Raw genomic sequence first — 26,369 nt, 5'->3', positions numbered from 1 at the left:
AATCGACGGGGATGTAGTGGAGCGGGTCGAGAGTTTCAAAGTTCCTTGGTGTCCACCTCAACAAACTATGATGTACCACCGCACATGGACTCTGTACTTTAGTTTATTTAGTAAATATTTTCTTAACTATATTTCTGGAACTGCATTGTTGGTTAGGGGCTTGTAAGTAAGCATTTCACGGTAAGGTCTACCTGCTGTATTCTGCGCACGTGACAAATCATTTGATTTAACCTTTAATTAACTAGGCAAGTCAGTTAAGAACCAATTCTTATTTACAATGACGGCCTTCCCCGGACAAACCCTAATGATGCGCTGTCAACTGTGTGCTGCCCTATGGGACTCCCAATCATGGCCGGTTGTGATACAGCCTGGAATCGAACCAGGGTCTGTAGTGACACCTCTAGCACGGAGATGCCGTGCCTTAGAGTACTGCGCCACACTGCGCCATTTATAACCCACCCCCTCTTACCTTTGAGCATGGCGTGGCCAGTGGAGCACACAGTGACTCTGGGCAGAGTACTGCGGGCCCCGATGGCGGCGGTGGCCTCCAGCAGGGCCCCGGTCAGACAGGCATACACAGAGGTCTTCTGGGAGCTGGCCCGATACCCGTACCTAGGCTGAGCCGGGCAGAGGTAGGGAGGCCATTCCACCCTAAGACACACACATCTGGCAAAGGCTAGGAGCTTCCTGCATGGGTGGACCAGGTTGTCAACACTCAGCACATGGTGTATCTGTGGACAGAAGAGAAGAAATGTATTTGAGACTTTGGTATAAACAAGGTGTTAAAGTGACACTAACTTTAAACACATCTGATCCTGGCAATCTTATGTAAAACTTGAAAAGATCAGAGGATGTTTTTATAAATGTTGTCCAAAAGCAATTTTGGATCGAAGGAAAAAGTCTAAAGCAACAGCTTGACCTTAGAGGCCGGCCACCTCTTCCCAATTCATTTCAGTCTCTTCCAAGAGCACTTCATCTCACTCTGAAAACGGTTCTGTGAATCCAGCTGCCATTAGTAACCCCGGAGCACTACTCTGCCAGGCGGTTTCAGGAAAACCATTTACTAGCCCTTCCTCTGAGCAGAATGACCCTGCTACTTCACAAGATCTACAGCACTCTCAGATGGTGACAATATGAAAAAGGATGGACTGGATCAAACGGTTTGAATGGAGGGCCTGAGCAGGAGCTGCACCATTGCCAGACTGTAGTTTAGGAGGTTGTCAACTCTGGAGACAGCATGATATAAGGGAATGGAACACTGTGCTCTGTTAGGTCAGTTCAGACCTTTGAAGTCAGAGCAGCACTGAATACTTTCAAATCTCCTCAGGAGAGACAGCAAGACCGTTTGATTTTGTGAACTGCATGTTGGTTTTGAATGTATTAAGAAATGACTCATCCAGTTATGGTAAATTGTTGGGGAATAATCAGAATTAGTTGGTAACATAGGTAAGATGTTTTATATTCATCATATGTTTGTAAGTTACTTCTCATCAGAATGTTTATTTTTGTATAATACTGTGGCCGGGTTGCAGTCATCTGTTCTCTGTCAGGACTAAGTTACTTGGGCCGCAGAGAGGGGAGAGGTCAAGCTGTATCTCTTGGCTCCACAATGTCTGTGTGCCAGTCAATGTGTCTCTGTGATTTTGTCAAGGAAGGGTGGATTTGATATATGCCTGTTGATATGAGGATTTGTTTTATGGTTCTGAGTTTGAGAAAATAACATAGTTTAGGAGACAAAGCTGAACGATAAATTATGGCCAATGCTGTCTGGCTATGTGTGTCTTTGCTATAAAGGATCTCAGTTGCAATGTGTAAGGGACTCTCAGAGAATTCATTGATAGACACTGAATTGATCTGAGAGTCACAGGGTTGTGATGGAGCTCATATAATTAAAGATGGACTTTATGATAACTCTGACTTGTGTGTGGTTTGCTCTCATGATTTGGTAAATACAGGAAATTTCCACAACAAAATGTATCTTCCAAGGGCTGACTAAATATTCATAACAGAAATCCTCAGGTAAATCATGTTTCAATATCATTACTCCAATAACACCATCCTTGCCTCGTTAAAGCCACATCAACCAGGATAAGAAGACCCTCTATAACAGGGTTCCCCAATAGGAGGCCCGGTGATTTTATTTGGCCCCCAAATTTGTATGAGCAAAATTGTTGGACATAAGTCTAAAAATCACTAAGAAAATCAGCTGAAAGTGATTTGAATTTAGAAAATGTTCCAAATGATTCCCATACATAAATGGAGGCATATGTGATCGTATCCTAATGTAATTAAGGTTGGAAATTATTCTTTTTTTGTCAAACACTATTGGCCCACGGCTGAATGCAATTGGGGACCGCTACTCTTTAATACTTAGCAAATCAATTAGCTGCTTCTCATTTCTGCCTCTATTTCATTGCCACAGAAAACTACATATCACAGCTTATACATAAATATACAGTTGTCTGAACTGTTCAAGAATACAAGGACAACAGTGTGACATTTTATATGTAATAAATCATGTCTGGTTAGTCTCTTTTCCTTTTTAACCAGACCTGGGTTCAAATATGATTTAAAATCATAAAAGATACATTAGCTGTACTTGATTGATCTTGCCTCTTGCAATGGAACCAATAGAATAGCCCCAAAAGTGCACACTGTGCCCCTAAATCCAACGCTCAAGTATTTGAAAGATTTCAAATAGCATTTGAACCCATGTCTGACTAACAGAAATGGGTAGATGTTGAAAGAAAAAGGGCAAAAACATCCTGTTTTATGATAAAAGCAGGCCAGAAGCCATGACCTGGCAGCCACCAGCCTGAAATCTACCAGGCTACACACAATTAGGCTAAAGCAGCCAGTCACAAAATTGGCTAGTTGCAAAGCTGCTGTGACTTTGTGGCCTGCATTGCATGAGCAGATACATGCAAGAAAACCAACCAACTGCAACTATAGGCAGTGAGTTGTCCACTGCCTCGTGTCAGACAACTCTTTTACAGCATATGTAGTAAGATCAACCAGTTACGATAAATCCATGCAGGACATACAGCAGAAGCCCAATAAATGCCACTTATTTTTCTGAACAATGTCCACACACACACACACACACACACACACACACTTGAGCGCAAAAAGTTCATGCCAAAAAAAAGCAATAAGAAAGTTTCTACTGCATAAAATAGCCAGTCATGATCCAGTTAGGCAGATACGTCCCAGCTAAATCCACAGGAGTTGGAACAGACACTATTGGACACTCTAGTGCCAGATTTCATACCAAATAACTCTTTAAAGAAGGGTTAGAGAGGCAGTGTGCTCCAGTACCAAGTGACAGGGTCCCCATGTCACCCATTGCAGACCAGACCGCCCACAAGAATAACCCTCTCGGTTACAGTAGAGAGACAACCTGGTCTATATTACAGCGTCAGTCTGCTCTATACTACAGCTAGTCAGGTACAGTATCTCAGCATAAAGACAAATAAGTTGTCCATCCAGACAGTGTAAACCAACCGATCCAGCGACCTAAGTACAGACGAGTATGTCCTTCTCCTTCGAAAGCGGTTAGAACATGAGAACAATCTGAGAGAACGGCGTGCAGTCGTCCACTCTAGTCAAAGTCAATAACTGACAAGCCTATTTTATATGGTCTTTCAGGGTGACAGAGAGCCTCTCCCAAACTCCTGTCTACCGCTCTTCCGGTGTCTTCACAAGGTAATGTTTGTATTTCCTTCACTGGGATGTCTAGACTTTTCCAGCATTAACTAAATATTTTAATGGCAAGGCCTCGTCCTCTTATCCTGGAAAGCAGAGCTGGCTTGGGCCTACTGAAAACAGCAAATCATGCTGTTTAGAGAGGCTGATAGCCACCATATTTACTTCACCAATACCATAATACTGATTGACTACACATAGCACAGACATGTAGTACTGACACTCCACAGTGGTTGAGAGAGGGTACGGTGGCTGGACATGCAGTGACCCAGAACCCGCTACTGTCGGTGATCACACACACTGAATCAAGGTATTTGGGGAATGGGTAGACAATAATAATGATGATGATAATGCTGTCTCCACTCCACTGTGATAAATTACTGTACTGTAAACCTATGCTTGAAAACAAATAAAAATATAGCTAAGTAAAATACAAAAAGAGGCTGAATATCCAGATAAAAGGAGTGACGTTCTTCGTAAAACAGAACTAGGCTATGTAAAAGGCTCAGGGAAAGATCCAGAAGAATGTACCGTTTAGTCTCCTGGAAACTATTAACATACAAAAAAAACTTGCACTGCTCTTATCCTCTAGGACAGATCATAATCCCCCGTTGAATTTCACAAGTAGCTGTTTACGAATCCAGGGGCAGACCCTCCCCTACCCAGTGATGGAAAAAATACCCTATTGTCATACTTGAGTAAAGGTAAAGATACCTTAAATAGAAAATGACTCAAGTAGAAGTGGAAGTCACCCAGTAAAATACTTGAGTAAAAGTCTAAATGTATTTGGTTTTAAATATACTTAAGTATCAAAACTATTAATAATTGTAAAAAAAAAAAATCCTTATATTAAGCAAACCAGACAGCACAGTTTTTTTTTTTTTTTACAGATAGCCAGGGACACACTCCAACACTTAGACATAATTCACAAACAAAGCATTTGTGTTTAGTGAATCCGCCAGATCAGAGGCAGTAGGGATGACCAGGGATGCTATCTTGATAAGTGTGTGAATTTAACAATTTTCGGTCCTGCTAAGCATTCAAAATGTAACGACTACTTCTGAGTGTCAGGGAAAATGTATGCAGTAAAAAATAAATTAAAAAGTACATTATTTCCTTTAGGAATGTAGTGGAGTAAAAGTAGTCAAAAATCTAAATAAAGATAAGTAAAAAAATAATGTAAGTATTTTTTGGGGTTAAGTACTTAACACCACTGCTCCTACCAAAAACTGTACACGTTTGAACAAGTTCAGGCTTAATTGGCGTGTGTGTGCGCATGTTGTGAGAGTGCGTGAGCTTGAGCGAGGCGACTTACACGTCCAATGCAGCCGTTTCTCAATATCAAATCATTTCTGTCTAACAATTAAGTTATTGTTTTCAATTAAAATGTAACAGAATCAAAAATAGCTTCTTAGCAAAGAGCAAATCCTCCTCCAACTATTTGTTAGGACTGTCGGAGTGGTCTGAGTGAAAACTAGCCGGTATTGGCAGAGAAGTTTGGAACACTTTCTTATTGGTCTAATAACTATAACCTGTTAATTTACATGCCTTGCGACCGTGATATATAGGCCAAGACAGTGGAATAATAAATTCAACCACACCTTTGATGTATCACAAAACCAGATAGCAACCACTGTCCAGCGAAGTCCAAAGCATATTGCGTGTGCGCGTGTTCATGCAAGTAGAAAAACATGCTGGCCAAAACTCCATCCCACCTCAACAGGCAGACATTTCAGGTGGTCTTTTCAAACAGCTGTTACACTAAAAGGGCATTATCATCACAGAAACAATTATTCCAACAGTGTGGACTGCACTGGGCAAGACAAGTTTTTGACTGCACTGGGCCTTTAAAACAACAAGCTATTATTCTAAACCCCAAACAAATTGCATGAGAAACCCTAACTATGTTCTGGTGTAGCATCACATTGAGTAACAGAGCATGTTGAACCCCACAGCCTAGAGAACTGTAGGAGTTGAGAGAGAAAGCAGAGTTTGGTTCCCTCCAGACTCACCCTGAAACCCATTATTACCAGGCAGAGAGAGGGTGTCTCACTGGGGCTCCCAGCACCACAGAACTACACCAGCTCATCAACTCATTATCATGTCTTATCTAGCTGGCCCTCTGCTACATTTTGCATACTTACAGTATTCCAGATATCCAGTAGGCTACTTGTGATTTTTTCAGTCTATAGTGTACAAGAGAAAGTAACCTTTCAATACAGTACAGTTTAGTACTTAGCAGACTAGAACCTGCAATCTTTTTTTTATACATTTACATTTTTTTTGCCCCCTTTTTCTCCCCAATGACAATCTTGTCCCCTTGCTGCAACTCCCCAATAGGCTCGGGAGAAGTGAAGGTCGAGTCATGCGTCCTCCGAAACATGACCTTAACATCCGTCAGCTTAACCCGGAAGCAAGCTGCACCAATGTGTTGAAGGAAACACTGTTCATCTGACAACCACAGTCAGCCTGCAGGTGCCCGGCTCGCCACAAGGAGTCGCTAGAGTGCAATGAGCCAAGTACAGCCCCCACGGCAAAACCCTCCCCTAACCCAGACGATGCTGGACCAATTGTGTGAAGCCCTACGGGACTCCCGGTCACGGCCGGTTGTGACCGTCTGGGAACGAACCCGGGTCAGTAGTGACACCTCAAGCACTACGATGCAGTGTCTTATACCACTGCACCACTCGGGAGGCCTAGTCACCCATCTTCTAATGAGCAATGTACCTGTTATTACCCTTTAAATGTCACGAATATATCTGCCACATACACCCAAAAGTATGTGGACACCCCTTCAAATGAGTGAATTCACCTATTTCAGACACATCCGTTGCTGACAGTCAGTAGCGGTGCGTGTGTAAAATCACTGGGGAAGCCAATCACCCCCCAACCCCAATTTTGTTTTAAGCCATATTACAACCTGGGTTGTGATAACTGCATTGCTTGCTCTATAACCTGTTAATTTACATGCCTTGCGACCGTGATATATATAGGCCAAGACAGTGGAATAATAAATTCAACCACACCTTTGATGTATCACAAAACCAGATAGCAACCACTGTCCAGCGAAGTCCAAAGCATATTGCGTGTGCGCGTGTTCATGCAAGTAGAAAAACATGTTGGCTCACCCTACTTGTGGAGAAACACCAATGCCATCCTCTCTTTCATGTTGATGAAACAGTATCACTCTGTCATACAGTACACAATTGTTTTTTTGTTGTCCTAGACTACTTGACTAAAATGCTAGCTTAACTTCCATTCATGGGCAACGATAGCTAGTTAACATTAAAGGCATGAGCTCTGCTTTGTTTTTTTTTTTGCTCAGGCTGTACACACTTTAGTCTCTCACTTACAATTTCCCGGCTGCATCCCCTTTGTGTGGCCATAATCCCCCGAATAAAATCATGCATTTTGTGGCCAGTGGCCGTTATAATTCCCTTCTCCCCGCTGTGTGCCGAAGCACCACTCACTCACATGGTTCTGTCATGTGATCAGGTCTTTCTCACAGGCTACAAGTGAAGACCGACACGTCGGGGACAACTATGCGCATCCTCATCCAATTCCGAGGAGCATATTGGAAGAACTGTCCACATTTACCATTCGTCAGCCAACAAAAGAGTTGGCCTAAACGAACAGCAAAAGCACGAGCCTGTCAATCTATTATCCCCCATAGGAAAAATAAATAAATAAAATCACCTATTCTATTATGTGCGAGAAATAAATATTCCAAACATAGTCTGGGAACGTTGTGTGATGCGATAGATTCCAAATTATTACAACCACTAGCATAAAAATACACTGAGGCTGACACAACAGAACGTTTAGCTTAAAATGTTGATAGCCTAAGTATATTTCTTCACATTATAAGCGCAGCAATGAGCACACAATAGTAGGCTATAAGCAAGATTGTTCCATTAGAAAACACCATACTCAAAAGTGACCACAAAAATCAATAAATGCATATAATACTTTTATTATAAAAAGGTGCATTTTTAATGGTGAAAATTCTCTTCCCCAAACTTGCTGTGTATGTATGCCAGTTAGACTCAACACCCATTGTAAAGCGGACTAATGTGCCTTATTTTAAGATTTCTTTTGGCTACTTTAGTTGTGATACAGACGAAGACGTGGATGTCGATTAAGGAAGCCCCCCGCACCTCTCTGATTCAGAGGGGTTGAGTTAAATGCAGAAGACACATTTCAGTTGAATGCATTCAGTTGTACAAGGTATCCCCTTTTCCCTTACTGCACGCAGAGACGTAAGAGGTATCCATAGGATCTGAACAAGCTTAAAAATGACTCATTTTCCCTTTAACAGAACAAGCTGTTAGATAACACTGATGTTGGAGACACACCTTCCTGAAAATCACAGGGGTAAGCACTTGCAGTGGGCGTACTGCACATTTTACGTGACAGTTAACACCCTACAATTTTACACATTTTGCAAATGGAGCAAAGACAAAATGCTGCCGTTGAAAAGCAAATTTCCTGCAATTCTACACGTATTTCCATGGAGCAGAGAAAGATTTGCAGTTTTATAGCTAAATCTCAGGCTATTATATACATGTAAAAAAAAAAATATATATATATATATATTGCCGTTTTACAGCTCATTTCCTGTAATTATAAACATTTTCACCACGGTGCGTTCATATGCTATCTGGTGAGGGGGGGTGGGCTTCAAGGCACAAAGTTAACACTATATGTTTATTTAGTATGTCTAATTAAAGCAAGTCTCTGATAATAAGTGTGTGGGCCAATCATCTCTCCACCCATGCAATATGGCTGCCCACTAATGTCCCCTGAGACTGTGGGTAGCTGATGGAACATGCCACCCTGGGAGGTCAGACCACTTGATCCTGGTCATTAACCAGCTATGCCCACATTTGGCATGAGAAACCTTTAGAAAATACCCATGTCAGCTTTCTTTCTGTTGAAACGCTTTGACACTTTGTTCACACTGCAACACAGAATGTCACACAATATCCACCATAAGCCATTACGTTTCAGCTTTTCTGTTCAAATTATATATTCAGAATTCAAAAGCCTATACTAACCCTGACCCCAAATTAACATATTTTCATGTTTTTCACTTGTTTTTGTCTTGCAACCTCTATCATCAGTAGCTGTGTGGCAGGAGGTGAAGACATTTACCTAAACACAGACCCTTAGTCCATCCACTTAATTCAAGTGGGAAAACTCATCCATTCCATGCTTTGTAAGCACCTAAGTGATCCCATGAACAAAGGACTTCCTTACACATCAATGCCTTTGATCAATACTTTGTCAAATGAAATGCACTACTGTAATTAAATTAGGTACAACGCCCTTCGATACGTTGAACACGATTCCCTTGACATGGTGGCGATATAGATTATTCGCGTAATCATTTTAGGAGGGGAGATAATTCCTTTTGTTTCCATGGAGCGATTGAAGAGCCGAGGTTCTGGTTCAGATTTCATAAGTACCACCATGTGGTGAAAGTACACTAACAGGCTAGATCACAATGCTGAATAAAAGGAGCCTAGAATCTGCTGATAAAATGAACTGATAAAGCATAAGGAGTATCAGGCTGAGGCAATACCTCCAGTATACAGCCTCACCCTAACAGTGTTCACACACACACAAAACCACATTTGTCCAAGTAAAAGGAAGGACATGAAATCTGACTTGGGGCCAGTTCTTTCACAACCTAAGCTTTCAAATGCCAGCAAAACTTGAGAAGTCGTCCAAAAATACTGCCTGTGGTCACTAGATGGCACCCAATAGCAGCCATGCTGCTGGCTTACGAGAACTCAGTTTCCACAGCCTGTGCTCTTGTAAACAACCATCCATTCAATGAGGTACTAAATTCTATTTACTAAATCAAATGACTTGTAAAATCGCTCTAGTAAAAAGCCAACATATTGTACTAGAGGGAGATTGCTACAGTGCTTTCAGAGAATATTCACACCCTTTGACTTTCTCCACATTTTGTTGTGTTACAAAGTAGGTTTAAAATGGAGTTGTCCTTGTTTGACAACGATCTACACAAAGTATTCTGTCAAAGTGGAACAATAATTATATTGGTTAACAATTCATGAAAAATAACTCATGTCTTGATTAGATAAGTATTCAACCCCTTGGAGTTTATACATGGTAGAATCACCTTTAAATCGCTGCCAAAGTTAATGAGCTTTGTCATATTTTTTGCAGTACTACAGTGCTCTGTAGTAAACAGGATGCATGTTTTGGAATATTTTTTATTTTGTACAGGTTTCCTTTTCACTCTGTAAATTAGGTTAGTATTGTGGAGTCAACGGTTGTTGATCCATCCTCAGTTCTTTTACCCATCACAACAATTCAACTCCGTAAACTGTTTTATTGGCCTCATGGTGAAATCCCTAAGCGGTTTCCTTCCTTCCTTCCACTACAAAGAAGCCTGTCTCTTTGTAGTGACTGGGTGTATTGATACACCACCCAAAGTGTAATTAATAACTTCACCATGCTCAAAGGGAAATTCAATGTCTGCTTTTTTACCCATATACCAATAGGTGCCCTGCCTGGTGTTTGAAATTCACTGCTGGACTGAGGGACCTTACAAGTAACTATGTGTGGGGTAAAGAGGTCGTCATTCAAAAATCAAATTAAAACACATTGCAACTTGTTAAGCATATTTTTACTCAACTTATTTAGGCTTGCCATAACAAAAGGGGTTGAGTACTTACTGACTCAAGACATCACCTTTAAATGTTTTACTAATTCAGAAACATTTCTAAAAACATAATTCCGCTTTGACATTATGGGGTATTGTGTGTAGGCCAGGGCCAAAATCTGAATTTGATCAATTTTAACACAACAAAATGTGGAAAATGTTAAGGGGTGTGAATATGTTCTGAAGACAGCTGTATCTGCTTTGCCATTTGGAAATTAAAGCACTTTATGCATCTAGTTCCCCCATTTGAAGGAGTCATGAGTATTTAGACAAATTCACTTACAAAATTATTTAGTCAAAAGTTTAGTATTTGGTCCAATTTTCCTAGCACACAATGACTACGTCAAGATTGTGACTCTACAAACTTGTTGGATACATTTGTTTTGGCTGTGTTTCAGATGATGTTCTGCCCAGTAGAAATGAATGGTAAATAATGTACTGTCATTTTGGTAACATGTGAGTGACGAGGAACTGCGAGGCTCCAGTTCAGGAGGTATGTAATGACTAAAGAAAACACTGACCATGGGTGGAGGATACACACCCTTAGGGAGTAGTTTAATAAACCATATTCCTCCAGCCTCTAACAAGGTTTGTTTACTCTCAAAGTGGAGCACACACACACACCAAAGCTCTCCACAGGACATGACAATAGGGATGTTCTTTCTGGACCTCACGGTAGACGAGATGGGGGTCCCACATCAGTACTGTACTCACAAGTACAATACATCATGGGGCCTCTGTGATAATTTATCTTGCATATTTAGGATATTTCCTAAACATAGTGAATGGCAGAATGAGGATTGTATGATTCCATCAAAATCCTTTTAAAAACAGTTACACTACAGGGAATCATTGACTCAATCAATAGATAAGGAAATAAATATGGAGTGGATATTTGTCTTACGGATAGGCTAGCTGAAGGTCCTTCCTCAAAACAAAGCCCCAGGCCATCCTAGCGCAACAGGAGATTCCTCAAATAGTGATGCGTTTACTATTCACCCTTTTTTTGTGTAGGAGAGCATCTGGACAAACTGAAGTGTTACTACACTCCTCTAATCTCTGCATCACCCAACTGGGGGAAGAAAAAAAAACGCCGCCTCGTCACATTCCACTGGAATAGCACAACATACTGCTATGGAGCAGGTAGAGAATGGCTCTACCACCTGCCTCTACAAATCAGCTATTCAGTGGCCTAGTGATGGTCCCAGACCCTGAAAGCTAATTACAGAGGAGTCCTATTGGACTTTGTGTGTGTGTGTGCCCGCGCGCATATCTTTCTAATTTCCTGGTATCCATTACACTTCACCTAATCAGAGTTTGTCAAACAGCAGAGCCCCTAAGATTTTGTATTCAATGATTAGGTTCATGGAAGCAGGAAGCTACTAGCTAGCAACTCCACAGGACATATACTACTGACTCCTAGCCCAGTTTCTTCATACTTTTCTTATGAGTAAGGCCATAGAGTCTCTCTCTCTCGCAAGTGACAGTGGTGTGCTAGTGAGTGTCCTTATCAGCGAATCCTGTCATTCTGCTCTCCTGACACCCAACAGACAGGAAGTGATACGGCCATGAAGATTCATCAGGACTGTTGTTTTTGTGAATCAAACAGCAGACTGAGTTCCTGTAGTTAAGGGGCGCTCAGCCGAGCCAAGACTGAAAAAGACCCCAAATAATGAGAATTGTGTGTATAGTTGTGTGTGTAGTTAACGCGTCATTTCAAAGTTCAGATTTCAATAACGTCGTCGCTATATTAGTCAGATCCTGTCGGATATCCCACTCAATACAAGGTAAAACTGAAAAGCCTATCCTTTTATTCATATACTATAACAGCTGTGTGCCATCTATACTGAACAAAAATATAAATGCAACATATAAAGTGTTGTTCATGTTTTATGAAATTAAAGATCCCAAAAGTTTTCCATAAGCACAAAAAGCTTCTCAAAGTGTGTGCACCCCTGCGTTTACATCCGGGTTAGTGAACATTTCTCCATTGCCAAAATAATCCATCCACCTGACAGGTGTGACATATCAAGAAGCTGATTTAACCTGTTGAGTGTAGGGGGCAGTATATTGATGTTTGGATGAAAAATGTACCCAAATGAAACTGCCTATTTCTCAGGCCCAGAAGCTAGAATATGCATATAATTGTCAGATTAGGATAGAAAACTCTAAAGTTTCCAAAACTGTCAAAATATTGTCTGTGAGTGTAATAGAAAATCCAACAATGAAGTGCCTAAGAGAAACAAATCTCCCTGTTCCATTGCATGCCTTCCCTCCATTTAAAAGGGATATCAACCAGATTCCTTTCCCTATGGCTTCCACATGGTGTGAACAGTCTTTAGACATAGTTTCAGGCTTTTATTTGGAAAAATTAGCGAGAAGGATCAAATCGTGTCAGTGGATGACTGGGTAACAGCAGAGTTTTGCATGCGCAACAGCTTGGAGCAGACATTTTCTCTCTCTATTGAAAAAGCTACGGTCCAGTTGAAATATTATTATTTATTGTAAAAACAACCTGAGGATTGATTATAAAAAAACATTTGACATGTTTCTACGAACTTTACGGATTCTATTTGGAATGTGTGTCTGCCTCGTCGTGACCGCTCGAGCCTGTGGATTTCTGAACAAAACGCGCCAACCAAATGGAGGTATTTTGGATATAAAAATAAATCTTTATGGAACATTTGTGTAACTGTAACTCGTGAGTGCAAACATCCGAAGATCAAAAGGTAAGCGATTCATTTTATTGCTTTTCTGACCAATCTACTTTGCTGCTAGCTGTTTGTAATGTTTTGACTGCTAACAAACGCTTTTGAAATTTGAAGCTTTTTTGAAATCTTTTTTGAAATCTGACACGCCAGGTGGATTAACAACAAGCTACGCTGTGTTTTGCTATATTGCACTTGTGATTATGAAAATAAATATTTTTAGTAATTTAATTTGAAATTGGCGCTCTGCAATTCAGCGGATGTTGACGAAAATGATCCCGCTAACGGGATGGGATGGGTGCGCCAAGAAGTTAACAGCATGATCATTACACAGGTGCACCTTGTTCTGGGGACAATAAAAGGCCACTGTGCAGTTGTCACAGAACACAATGCCACAGATTTCTCAAGTTGAGGGAGCATGCAATTGGCATGTTGACTGCAGGAATGTCCACCAAAGCTGTTGCCAGAGAAATTAATGCTAATTTCTCAATAAGCCGCCTCCAACGTCGTTTTACAGAATATGGCAGTACGTCCAACCGGCCTCACAACGGCAGACCACGTGTAACCACACCTGCCCAGGGGCCTAAAGTATTTCTGATTGTGGGGAAAAAACTAATTCTGATTGGCTAGGACTGGCTCCCCAGTGGGTAGGCCGATTTTCTTACATGCTACTTTCTGTGAAGCAACCTACCCTTCTCGCCATTCCCTCTGGCCAATAGTATAACATCTGTTGCCAGGAGGCTATACATGTGCAAACTTAGAGATGAATGTTGGCATGAAAAACTGCTTTGGGGGGGAAATTAAAAGGAGTCAGTCCGGTCTAATTGGTAGAGTCCTGAAAAGCAAACAGTAAAAAGCACCGTCTTCGCCCTGAAGATGTTTGATCCTGGGTGTACGTGAGCTGGGTGTGTGTTTTACAGGTAAATACATTCATGGTCGGCCTCCCGAGCGGCGCAGTGGTCTAAGGAACTGCATCGCAGTGCTTGAGGCGTCACTACAGCCCCGGGGTCAATCCCAGGCTACGTCACAGCCGGCCGTGACCAGGAGACCTAGGACGCATGGCAGAGCAGAATTGGCCCAGCATCGTCCGGGTTAGGGGAGGGTTTGGCTGGCCAGGATTGTCCCATCACTGTGGGACAATCATTGTCCCATCACGCGCCAGCGACTCCTTGTGGCGGGCCGGGCTCCTGCAAGCTGACCACGGTCCCCAGCTGGACGGTGTTTCCTCCGACACATTGCCAAGAAGCAAATGTGGCTTGGCCTTGGTCGTGTTTTGTAGGACGCATGGCTCTAGGTCTCTTCATAAGGAAGTTGCAGAGATGGGACAAGATTAACTACCAATTGGATATCACGGAATTGGTGAGAAAAAGGGGTAAAAGAACAAAAATATAAATATATCTTTCAATTATTAAAATCACATTAATGGTGGTGAATGTCAAAGCAGTGGTCTGGTCTCTATAAACAAACACTGCACTACAGGGCTGTTAAACTGAATTGATTATGTAGAGTTTCTCAACAGAGAAACAAATAAAGCTGTTGAGGAGAAGGTCTCATTTGAATAAAATCATGGAAACTTGCAAGGAACTAATACAGTTTGCATGAGAGGTTGATCTCTTGTCAATTGCCACAGCATGCAAATTAACATTCAAACTAGTTACAAAGATGAGCTACCAGCTTTCAACTACAATCTAGCTTGCTGCCCAACTCAACTAACTTTTGTTAACCTACTAGCCCAGCAAAAACTAAACAGAAAAGCTGGGTCTCTCTCTCGCCCTCTTTTCCCGTGGGCAATTCCATGGTAACTGATATACGCCGAGACTTCGATTTTTCACTTCACAAAATGTTCATCAAACAAAAACAATTGATTTGACAGTTCAACAAACCATAGAACTCCATGCACAAGCACTACTTTTAACTAATTCCACAGAAAATTGTACAAAAACACATTTACAGGAAGAACTGTGCAGGTACAAAGTTTGGTAACAGAATTACAATAAAATCTCCCTCAGTTAATTCTGCTAACTTTGTATCTGCACATTTTTATCAAGTAATTTTGTTTTTGTGTAAATCATTCAAATTAGTCACTGTGCATTGAGTTGCATGGTTTGTTTGGCATACAATACCAGTCAGAAGTTTAACCACATCTACTCATTCAAGGGTTTTTCTTTACTATTTTCTCCATTGTAGAATAATAGTGAAGACATCAAAACTATGAAATAACACATGTGGAATCATGTAGTTACCAAGTGTGATAATTCAAAATATATGTTACATTTGAGATTCTTCAAAAGTAGCCACCTTTTGCCTTTACAGCTTTGCACACTCTTGGCATTTTCTCAAGCAGCTTCACCTGGAATTCTTTTCCTACAGTCTTGAAGGAGTTCACACTTATGCTGCGTACTTGTTGGCTGCTTTTCCTTCACTCTGCAGTCCAACTCATCCCAAACGGGTTGAGGTTGGGTGATTGTGGAGGCCAGGTCAGAGGTAACACGCCATCACTCTCCTTGGTCAAATAGCCCTGACACAGCCTGGAGGTGGGTTGGGTCATTGTCCTGTTGAAAAACAAATGATCGTTCCACTAAGCACAACCCAGTTGGGATGGCTTATCGCTGCAGAATGCTATGGTAGCCATGCTGGTTACGTGTCTAAATAAATCACTGACAGTGTCACCAGCAAAGCACCCCATCACACCTCCTCCTCCATGCTTCACAGTGGGAATGACACATGCGGAGCTCAGCCGTTCACTTACTCCGCGTCTCTCAAAGACAGAGGTTGGTACCAAACAAATTTAAACTCAGACCAAAAGGACAGATTTCCACCGGTCTAATGTCCATTGCTCGTGTTTCTTGGCCCAAGCAAGTCTCTTCTTCTTATTGCCGTCTTTTAGTAGTGGTTTCTTTGCAGCAATTCGACCATGAAGGCCTGATTCACGCAGTCTCCTCTGAACAGTTGATGTTGAGATGTGTCTGTTACTTGAACTATGTGAAGCATTTATTTGGCCTGCAATCTGAGGTGCAGTCCTCTAATGAACTTATCCTCTGTGGATGCCAAGAGTGTGCCAAGCTGTCATCAAGGTTACTTTGAATAATCTTGAATATATTTTGATTTAACACTTTTAGGGTTACTACATGATTCCATGTGTTATTTCATAGTTTTGATGTCTTCACTATTATTCTATAATGTAGGAAATAGTACAAATAAAGAAAAACCCTGGAATGAGTAGGTGTGTCCCAACTTTGACTGCTACTGTACATCTCAGCGTAATTCCGTTATTGTGAATTGCCCCTTTCCGCACTCTGAGTTTACTACTCCAGTGTTGCCCCGCTAAGATCCCTTCACCATATAATCCTGTGTGTTGGCTCACTTAATCTGCTGTGGAAATAAACACAGGATACCTTGGAATTTCTCACATGAAACTCCACTTAAATTATTGTATAGTTAAAAACTCCAGGGGGGTTAGGCAGAGAAAAGCACAAGATTCAGTGAGCATTCCTGTTTTGTTCCTATTGTAACACCATAGGAATAGCGCAGATCGAGTTGACAGGTGCTGTGATGATTAACCTTTTCAATGGCCTCCCTATTTGCAAAGATGCGAGCCTTCGATAAATGCAGCCCATATTGCACCAAATGACCCATAACAACCCTGCATTTCCAACCACTGCAGTGGCTGGGTTGGTTACCACAGACTCTCTCAGATGTTCACTCCGTTGTCGTATTTAGTGTATGTACACACAGTGGTGTCCGTTAAACGTCCACGGCAGTGGTTTATTTGACAAGGGAGGTTGGAAGTCAGATAACTGCACTTTCTCCGGCCCTATTCATCTAAACGCTCGATGACAGGTCCTCTCAGCGTCGCAAAAAGTCCTCATACCACATGTAGCACGTGGTCCATAGGAAATTAACCTTAACACGGAACCGGGCCTCTCCCGCTCTGTGGATATTACAGATTTCCATGGCTATAACTTCAATAGAATGGTAGCTCAGGCTCAGTAATATTGGGATCTGAACTAACTGGCCCTAAATAATTTTTCCATTGCTGCGGACTGCGGACAAAACGACAGTGTGACTGTGGTTCCGCTTACTCTTCCTGCAGAGTATAATAGGTGGAACATTTCAATCAGAGAAGAAAAACAACTAAAAACATAGTTGTTCTTGTTGGGAGGGATTGAATTGCTGATGTCTAATAATGAACAAAATACTGCACACTACAGAAATATTTGCATAATGTTTCAAGATTGTAACACTATCTGATGGAGTAGATTTTTCGTGTGTGGGACCTAAAACGACACTTTCATAACAGAAAGCCGCTGCAGCTGCACAGAGCTCTGATAAGAGGGTTCTTACATGAAACCTGTAGCCTGAGGGTGAAGAACAAACGTGCTTACCTCCGAGAGTCTGACTCCGGAGTAGCCGAGCAGCCCTCTGCAAACCCGCAGGCTGATGGCCAGAGTTTCCACGCCGTGCCCTCTAACTGATACGATGGGGTGCCAGGTCCTTCTGCAACCAGCCTTCCAGGCCCTAAAACCCAACCCTCCCATCCTCCGCTCCCCCAGAGACGTGGCGCTGAGCTGGTCTAAGGCACTAGCATGTTCAGGGTTAGAGTAATCCCAGCAATTGCATCCTGCATCCAAAAACATCCCCTGCCCGGTGTCATAAGATAACTTCAGAGACAGAGGGAGGGGTGAGCAGCAGCCTCTGCTGCCCTGGTTGCTAACTTCTGGCTGGTGAGAACGTGGGCGTGCTTTGCTTGGACTCCAAGACATGCTGTAGTCTGAAGTGATAAAGTCATTTCTGGTCTCGGCAGACACGGCAGACTCCAGCACGGTCCCACGACCCACAGCAGCTGCTATGTCCTCAGATGCCATAGTGACGCTCAATGTCCCAGCTGTCCCTTCCTGGCACGGAGCTTCAGATCCCAGACTATTTAAAAGGTGGAGGATAGAGATGGTCTTTATCAGGAACATACACAGCCAGTCATACTCCTCCGGACAGAAGTGAAAATAGAAGCTTTTCCAGGTGTACAAACCAGCCCGGAGAACAGGTGACCCTTGGCAAAATTAGGAATTTCCTGAGAGATCTGTCCGGTGTTGAGACCATGCATATCCCTTCTTCAGAGTGGGGTGTGTGACAAGGCAGTCACTGACGCTTTGGCTCGCTCCTCCCGAGTCCAACAGCCATGCCTGCTTTCTGGATCTGAGAAAAGCAGAAGACAAAAGGGAAACACAGATTAGCACCAGAACAGACACAATCACATACTGTAACATAAGCCAAGTTCCTTTGATACTTGATCTTTGTATAGACTGTCATCATGCTGTTAGAATGTCAGTTATAACAACCTTGTTCTGTTGTCTCTGCATACACTATTTGGGTTTTGTCATTTGTGTTTCACATTAACACCAATGGACAGGGGGGGGGTCTGAAGTCTTTCGTCTGTCTCCAACCTGGACAATGTCCACTACTGAAGCACAGGTTGACTCATAACCAGTCCCCTCGTTTACATCCACGGGCGGGCTGGTTTAGGGTCATGAAATATTGTATGGATGAAGACAGGTGGGTGGCGGTTGGATTGAATAAAGACAAAAAAAAAATTTAAATGCAGAAATGCATCATTCTTGTGCAATCTATAAACTACATTTAGATTTTCCTTTCATTATTTTTAGGCTATCTGGCATTAGGCCCTGAAGCTTAGGCTTCCGCACTAACTTTTAGTGTGCCAAATTGTCTAAATGTCAATCGCCAAAATGATTTAATATTAATTTCTATTATTGTGCACAAAATAATCTGAAACGCAACCAAAACAAACAGCAAATGCATCCAACAAGTTTGTAGTCACAAGCTTGATGAAATCATTGTGTGTTAGGAATATGAGACCAAATACTAAACCTTTGACTACTTTAATACACATAAGTGAATGTCCCAATACTTTTGGTCCCCTAATGTTGGAGGACTAGGTAAAAGTGATTAAACGGTTCACCCGATATGGAAGAAAATACCCTCAAATTAAAAGCTGCACCTTAACTTCAGTCCTTGTATCATTTCAAATCGAAAGTGCTGGAGTATAGAGGCAAAAAAATTGTCACTGTCCCAAAACTTTGAGCTCACTGTATAGTCGGGCAGTTGTGGGTGGGTTATTAGCCATCGTGGGCAGGTGCAGGTGAACAAACAGCTGATGTTCACATCCACTACTGCAGACTGCAGCAGAAAATCCTGCTGTAAAAAAGGCGTGGGTAATTGGAATGTCAGGTCTGCACAAGGGAGGACCAGTTCAGAAAAGTTGGAGGAGAATTGGGTCCATTGATCCTGGGTGAATTTATCTAGTAGTCAAGGCCTAGTAACCCACCAACTTCCCACACAGCAGACACACAGTAAAGCAAGGTGTCTGAAGAGCAACAGCCTATTTTTACAGATAAATGTCAAATTATGTAAGAAAAGTTAAAAGAACTTAGACCAATGGAAGAATCCATTAGTTTGGAAGTTGCAGCAATTCTCAATATAATGGAATTCAGATAACTGCCCGACTCTCTGTGCCCTTTAATGAAAAGCTGTTATCACAATGACAGAAAACAAGTACCAAGTGATCGGAGCCTGTGTTAGTTTAAATCTCTTTTTAATAAAGGGGCAAACCTAAACAACAAAGCCTTTTGAGGCTATGCAGAGTTTATTTATACTATGTTACAAAGCATTGGAGTAAAACAAGTTTAGGCCTAAATTCACTGGTCATTGAGTGGAATATATTTGGGGTTCTGATGGGGTTTCACAATTAAACTAAGCTCATGAAGTATGTAAAGGTTATAATTCTTCAAGAATCACTGGTCACCCCCAAAGCCAACTCCTACTTTGGCAGCCTTTCCTTCCAGTTCTCTGCTGCCAATGACTGGAACGAATTGCAAAAATATTTTAAAATATTTAAAAAATAAAATAAAAAATAAATAAACTGAAAATCACTGAAGCTGGAGACCCATATCTCCCTCACAAACTTTAAGCAACAGCTGTCAGAGCAGCTCACAGAGATCACTGCACCTGTACATAGCCCATCTGTAAAAAGCCCATCCAACTACCTCATCCCAAATCTGTTATTTATTGTTTTGCTTCTTTGCACCCCAGTATCTCTACTTGCACATTCACCTTCTGCACATCGATCACTCGTGTTTAATTGCTAAATTGTAATTATTTCATCACTAGGGCCTATTTATTGCCTTACCTCCCTTCTCTTACCTCATTTGCACACTGTATATAGACTTTTTCTCTATTGTGTTATTGACTATAGTTGTGTATTCCATGTGTAACTCTGTTGTTGTTTGTGTCACACTGCTTTGCTTTATCTTGGCCAGGTCGGAGTTGTAAATGAGAACTTGTTCTCAACGAGCCTACCTGGTTAAATAAAGGTGAAATAAAAATGAATTAAAAGTTTGTACTGAGGAAAGTCATATTGCATGCTCATGAATGTGCTGGTTGTCATACTGATGCCGCCATTTCAATGGCATTTGAGAACATTTTTGAAACATGAACATGCTAGCTAGCTCCATTCGAACAACTGACTGGAGAAATAAGCTCATCAACTACGTCTACAGCAAACGCGATACCCTCTGTCATGGCATTGAAACGCCTGCTCAACAAAACTGCCGACATAGGCTGTGAACAAGCAATTGTTGGCATTCTCTTTGCTGTGTCGATGCCATGTACAAGGACCGCTACTTCGATGCAGACAAGAAACAGGGTTTACGTGAAATGTTACATACACAGCTGGACAAGATGGAAACGGACACAGTGACAGTGTGTGCCGAGGAAGAGAGGCCATGGACAGACAGAGCTGAAACTTCACTGCTTGACATGTAGGGCGAAATCCTGGTTAAGAATGAAAACGACTGAACAACAAAACAGCACAGCAAGTAAGTGAAATAAATAGTTTTAATTATGTTTTACTGGTAATGGGGACATCCGTAAATGCCAAGAAAACGTTTTGGTCAATGGGTGTGTAACCTTTATTTAACTAGGCAAGTCAGGTAAGAACGTATTCTTATTTACAATGACAGTCTACCCCGGCCAAACCCGGACGACACCCTATGAGACTCCCAATCACGGCCAGATGTGATACAGCCTGGATTCGAACCAGGGACTGTAGTGACGCCTCTTGCACGGAGATGCAGTGCATAAGACCTCTGCGTACATGTGTGTGTGTGTAACTATTTAACTCTACTAGAATGCTTAAAAGGCCGCTAAAATGTTAAATATCGGTTATCGGTATCGTTTTTTTTGTCAAGGAAAATATTGAATATGTATCGCCCATTAATGTAATATCGGTGCATCACTAGAATCATGTAGTAATTTTTTTTTTTTTAAGTGTTAAACAATTTAAAAAATGTTAAATAATTACATTAGCAGTCCAACTCATCCCAAACCATCTCAATTGGGTTGAGGTTGGGTGATTGTGTAGGCCAGGTCAACTGATGCAGCACTATTACTCTCCTTGGTCAAATAGCCCTCATACAGCCTGGAGGTGTGGTTTGTGTCATTGGTTTTTCAACAGGACAATGATAGTCCCACTAAGCGTAAACCAGATGGGATGTCGTATCGCTGTAGAATGCTGTGGTAGTCATGCTGGTTAAGTGTGCCTTGAATTCTAAATAAATCACTGACAGTGTCACCAGCAAAGCACCCCCACATCTCCTCCTCCATGCTTCACGGTGGGAACCTGTTAATGGGTTATGTTTTAATAAATTATTAGAATATTACACTCTGAAACTATAACTCTGAAACCATATTGTATGAAATTGATTAGAATCATTAGAATATTTTAATGCCGTGTGTAGTTTTAGTCAGTAGAATTATATCCTGGAGTGTAGTTCTTAGTCAGAATTAATGTTTTGGCGACAATATGTCTAGTACCTTGATAACAGACTGTCTGAGCAAGAGTCGGTGCAGACCTTGGCTGGGGGTACTGAGAACTTCCCAAGGTCTCTCCCGATCTTGAGGGAGGGCGGGAAGAAGTTATTCTCACGGACTCCCCTAATCTTTGTCGGCTGGGTAGCAGGACAGTGTGGGCGTAGGGTACCTAATGTTTTGTGTGGAATTATGTGTGTCGCTATAAAACAAAGGTTTTTGTACGGTGCACGCCAGAACGTTCCCGTGAATAAACATTGTACTATTGTGGACTGGGCCTCTTTTCATTCCAACCAGTATATTACAAATCCTGGTCACAGACTGAGTAATTTAAATGAATTGGTTTATGAACATTGAGAACCTAATTCTCGGGACAGAACCACACATGCGGAACCGCAGCATCTGTTCACCTACTCAGCATCTCAAAGACACGGCAGTTGGACCAAAAATCTCAAATTTGGACTCAGACGAAAAGGACAGATTTCCACCGGTCTAATGTACATTTCTCATGTTTCTTGGCCCAAGCAAGTCTCTTCTTCTTATTGGTGTCCTTTAGTAGGGGTTTATTTGCAGGAATTCAGCCATGAAGGCCTGATTCACACAGTCTCCTCTGAACAGTTGATGTTGAGATGTCTATTGCTTGAACTTTGCGAAGCATTTATTTGGCCTACAATCTGAGGTGCAGTTATATCTAATGAACTTACCCTCTGCAGCAGAGGTAACTCTGGGTCTTCCTTTCCTGTGGCGGGTCTCACGAGAGCCAATTTTATCATAGCTTGATGGTTTTTGCAACTGCACTTGAAGAAACTCAAAGCTCTTGATATTTTCTGTCTTCAAGTAATTGACTATCCTTTATCTTTGCTTATTCGAGAGGTTCTTGCCATACAATGGACTTTAACCAAATAAGGCTATCTTCTGTATACCACCCCTACCTTGTCAAAATACAATGCGTTTGAGAAAATCAGTTAAGGAAAGAAATTCCACAAATTAACTTAAAAAGGTATACCTGTTAATTGAAATGCATTCCAGGTGACTACCTTGTGAAGCTGGTTGAGAAAAAGCCACAAGTGTGCAAAGCTGTCATCAAGGCAAAGGGTGACTACTTTGAAGGATCTAAAAAAATACATTTTGATTTGTTTAACACTTTTTTGGTTACTACATGATTCCATATATGTTATTTCATAGTTTTGATGCCTTCACTATTATTCTACAATATAGAAAATAGTACAAATAAAAACCCTTGAATGAGTAGGTGTGTCCAAACTTTTGACTGGTACTGTAATTATGACAGGGAATAAGGTAATTCAGAGATTAGTTAAAATAATTAAAAATCCACTGGAAACTCCTATGATCCATGAATCACACTAAACTAACAGATCAGATGAGGAAAAACATTAATCTTGAAAGCAAAGGAAAGCTGGGAAAGCAAGCAACATGTTTTTTTTATGGCCAAATCACCTTTAAGAAACATCAAACCAAATATGGAGTTGATTTGGACATTGTTATTTTTTTAAATCATGCCCCCATCAGTTCCATTAATTGGTAGCTTGTAGTGGCTAAGGTTCGCTGAGGTTTGTGGTGGCTGTTTAAAGAAAACTGTAGTCCATGGTTCAGTTTCGACTTGGCCCATATACTACTTTCAGGATGAGGAACTATCTAACATCAAGTTGTAAAATAGTGAACCACTCCGTTAACACTCAATGGAAATGAGCATTGGGCCCCCATACAGAATATTGCAATGGCGAAGCACTAATAGCTTGAATTCCTCTTATCCCTTGCAGAGTTCGGGACTCAACCGCCTCAGTCCACACATCAACTGATCAAAGTTCCTTTGTTATCGGCTTAGCTGCAATTATGACTATACAAACAGAGCTCTTGAACGGCAAATCACAGCTTGGTGCAATAGAAAATTGGGGAGGGGGAATCAGGTCAGGTCACCGAGAAGACACTGCAGAGACAGCAGATATGAACATATTCAAAACTATTTTATATAGCCTATAAATAGTCAATTTCGGTCCTTACCTCTACAGTTATTAGTGCTAAATGAGACATGCTTTTGAAAATACAGATCGCTATTTTATGGATTAGAGATTGAAAATATATTGATAATGAAATGGCAATGTAAGACTCTACACCTTCTCACTATCAGAAGAGTACGGGTAGGAAGGGGTTAGGCTAACCCTAAGCCTTAAAGTTTTTTTTTTTTATATATTTTTTTAAAATTTATTTAACTAGGTCAAATCAGTTAAGAACAAATTCTTCATTACAATGACGCCGTACCCCGGCCAAACCCTAACCTGGACGACGCTGGGCCAATTGTGCGCTGCCCTATGGGCCTCCCAATCATGGCCAGTTATGATACAGCCTGGAATCAAACCAGAATCTGTAGTGGACACCTCCAGCACTGAGATGCAGTGCCTTAGACCACTGCACCACTAGGGAGCCCATGACCCACGTTGACGTGGGAAGTTGTGTGGGAAAAATATTATTCTATATTCCATTATACTCTTAGCCTACTATAAAATTTAGGCTGTGTGTGTTGACTGTGATCAGGGTAAGTTGTCGTCTGTTAAATGAACAAAATAACTATGGTTTTCATGTGCATGGCACAGCCATGTAGTACACTGGCTGCACAAACCAGAAACATAATTCAACTCAAAATATGCTCAAATTTTCTGTAGAAAATACATTAGTAGTCATCTTTTAGGACCTGCCTAAACAAATGTATAATGGATCTCTTTGTGATGGTGTATAAAATGAATTTATGCACCCGTATCGGCCCACGTCTCTTTCCACTCCTTAACTTGCCGACATGCGCACGTTAGGTATGAAAAAGTTTATCCCAGCCAAAGCATGTGGTAAGAACGGGACTATATGAATTTTATTCCTGAAAACAACTGATTTTTTTTTTTTTACAGGCAATATATCGTTTACATATGTATAGATTGCATACTGTACTGTTAGTGATATTTGGGTTGTTAGATTTGTTTCCGACATTTCTTAAAAATATACAGTACTAGTCAAAGGTTTGGACACACCTACTCATTCAAGGGTTTTTATTTTTACTATGTTCTACATTGTAGAGTAACAGTAAACACATCAAAACTATGAAATAACACATATGGAATCATGTAGTAACCAAAAAAAAGTGTTAAAGAAATCTGAATGTATTTTATACTTGAGACTCTTCAAAGTAGCCACCCTTTGCCGGCTTTACACACCTTTGGCATTCTCTCAACCAGCTTCATGAGGTTGTCACCTGGAATGCGTTTTAATTAACAGGTTTTCCTTCTTAATTTGTGCAATTTCTTTCCTTCTTAATGCGTTTGAGCCAATCAGTTGTGTTGTGACAAGGTAGGGGTGGTATACAGAAGATGGTCTTTTACCAAATAGGGCTAAGTCCATATTATGGCAAGAACAGCTCAAATAAGCAAAGAGAAATGACAGTCCATCATTATTTTAAGACATGAAGGTCAGTCAATTTGGAAAATGTCAAGAGCTTAGAGTTTCTTCAAGTGCAGTCGCAAAAACCAAGTGCTATGATGAAACTGGCTCTCATGAGGACCGCCACAGGAAAGGAAGAACCAGAGTCACCTCTGCTGTAGAGGATAAATTCATTACAGTTAACTGCACCTCAGATTGCAGCCTAAATAAATGCTTCAGAGTTCAAGTAACAGCCTATTTCAACATCAGCTGTTCAGAGGAGACTGCATGAATCAGGCCTGCATGGTCGAATTGCTGCAAAGAAACCAATACAAAAGGACACCAATAAGATGAAGACTTGCTTGGGCAAAGAAACACGAGCAATGGACATTAGACCGGTGGAAATCTGTCCTTTGGTCTGACGAGTCCAGGGGCGACCCATCATTCAGAGCAGGTGGGGCTTGCCTGTTTTGCATATTATTTTGGCATTAATACGTGTTACATATCAATTTGTAAACAATGGAAAGAATAAAATGTAGTTTAAAAAGTTGCATACAAACATGGTCTCTTGCTTTCTTGAGTAAGGCAGCTCCAAAATGCAGGTGTTTCAGCCTAGCTCAGTGATTTCTGTTGTGGTGGGGCAAGCCAGCAGAAAATATGGAGCATTGTGCCGTGTTTGGCTCAATGTTCTGTCACCCATGGGGACACTACATCACCGCCAAGTCTAATGGTAGAGCTAGAAAAGTCTAGCCCCTTGGATGCTGCCATAGAGTTACAATAGAAGTGCCCATCCATGAAGGAACAAGGTCATTGGCCACAGATAAATGATATCAAATCACATATATGTACAGTAGCATTGATTGGACTGATCATGTCGTCAACATACTTTCAAAAATCTTAGCTAGCAGTCATCATGAATCAAATCGACAATCTACTGGCAAATCATTTTTAAACCTTGT

The 26,369-nt window shown here is 41.3% G+C and overlaps 1 protein-coding gene across 2 annotated transcripts in view; it reads right to left on the bottom strand.

Moving 5' to 3' along the window:
- Positions 1 to 26,369, bottom strand: part of LOC112224760 (1-phosphatidylinositol 4,5-bisphosphate phosphodiesterase epsilon-1-like) — an 86,440-nt gene that overhangs the window by 55,120 nt on the left and 4,951 nt on the right. For both annotated transcript variants that reach the window (XM_042305956.1, XM_042305957.1), the window contains exons 2-3: positions 17,493 to 18,300; positions 470 to 731 (exon numbers count right to left, since the gene is read on the bottom strand). In XM_042305956.1, coding sequence (XP_042161890.1) covers positions 470 to 731; positions 17,493 to 18,071 — 841 coding nt within the window. In that variant the 5' untranslated portion in view covers positions 18,072 to 18,300. The remainder of the gene's footprint in view (positions 1 to 469; positions 732 to 17,492; positions 18,301 to 26,369) is intronic.

Source organism: Oncorhynchus tshawytscha, linkage group LG25, assembly GCF_018296145.1.
Source record: "Oncorhynchus tshawytscha isolate Ot180627B linkage group LG25, Otsh_v2.0, whole genome shotgun sequence".
Lineage (NCBI taxonomy): Eukaryota > Metazoa > Chordata > Actinopteri > Salmoniformes > Salmonidae > Oncorhynchus > Oncorhynchus tshawytscha.
Note: the sequence above shows the minus strand (reverse complement) of the source record. Positions and strands in the feature narration are given on the sequence as shown.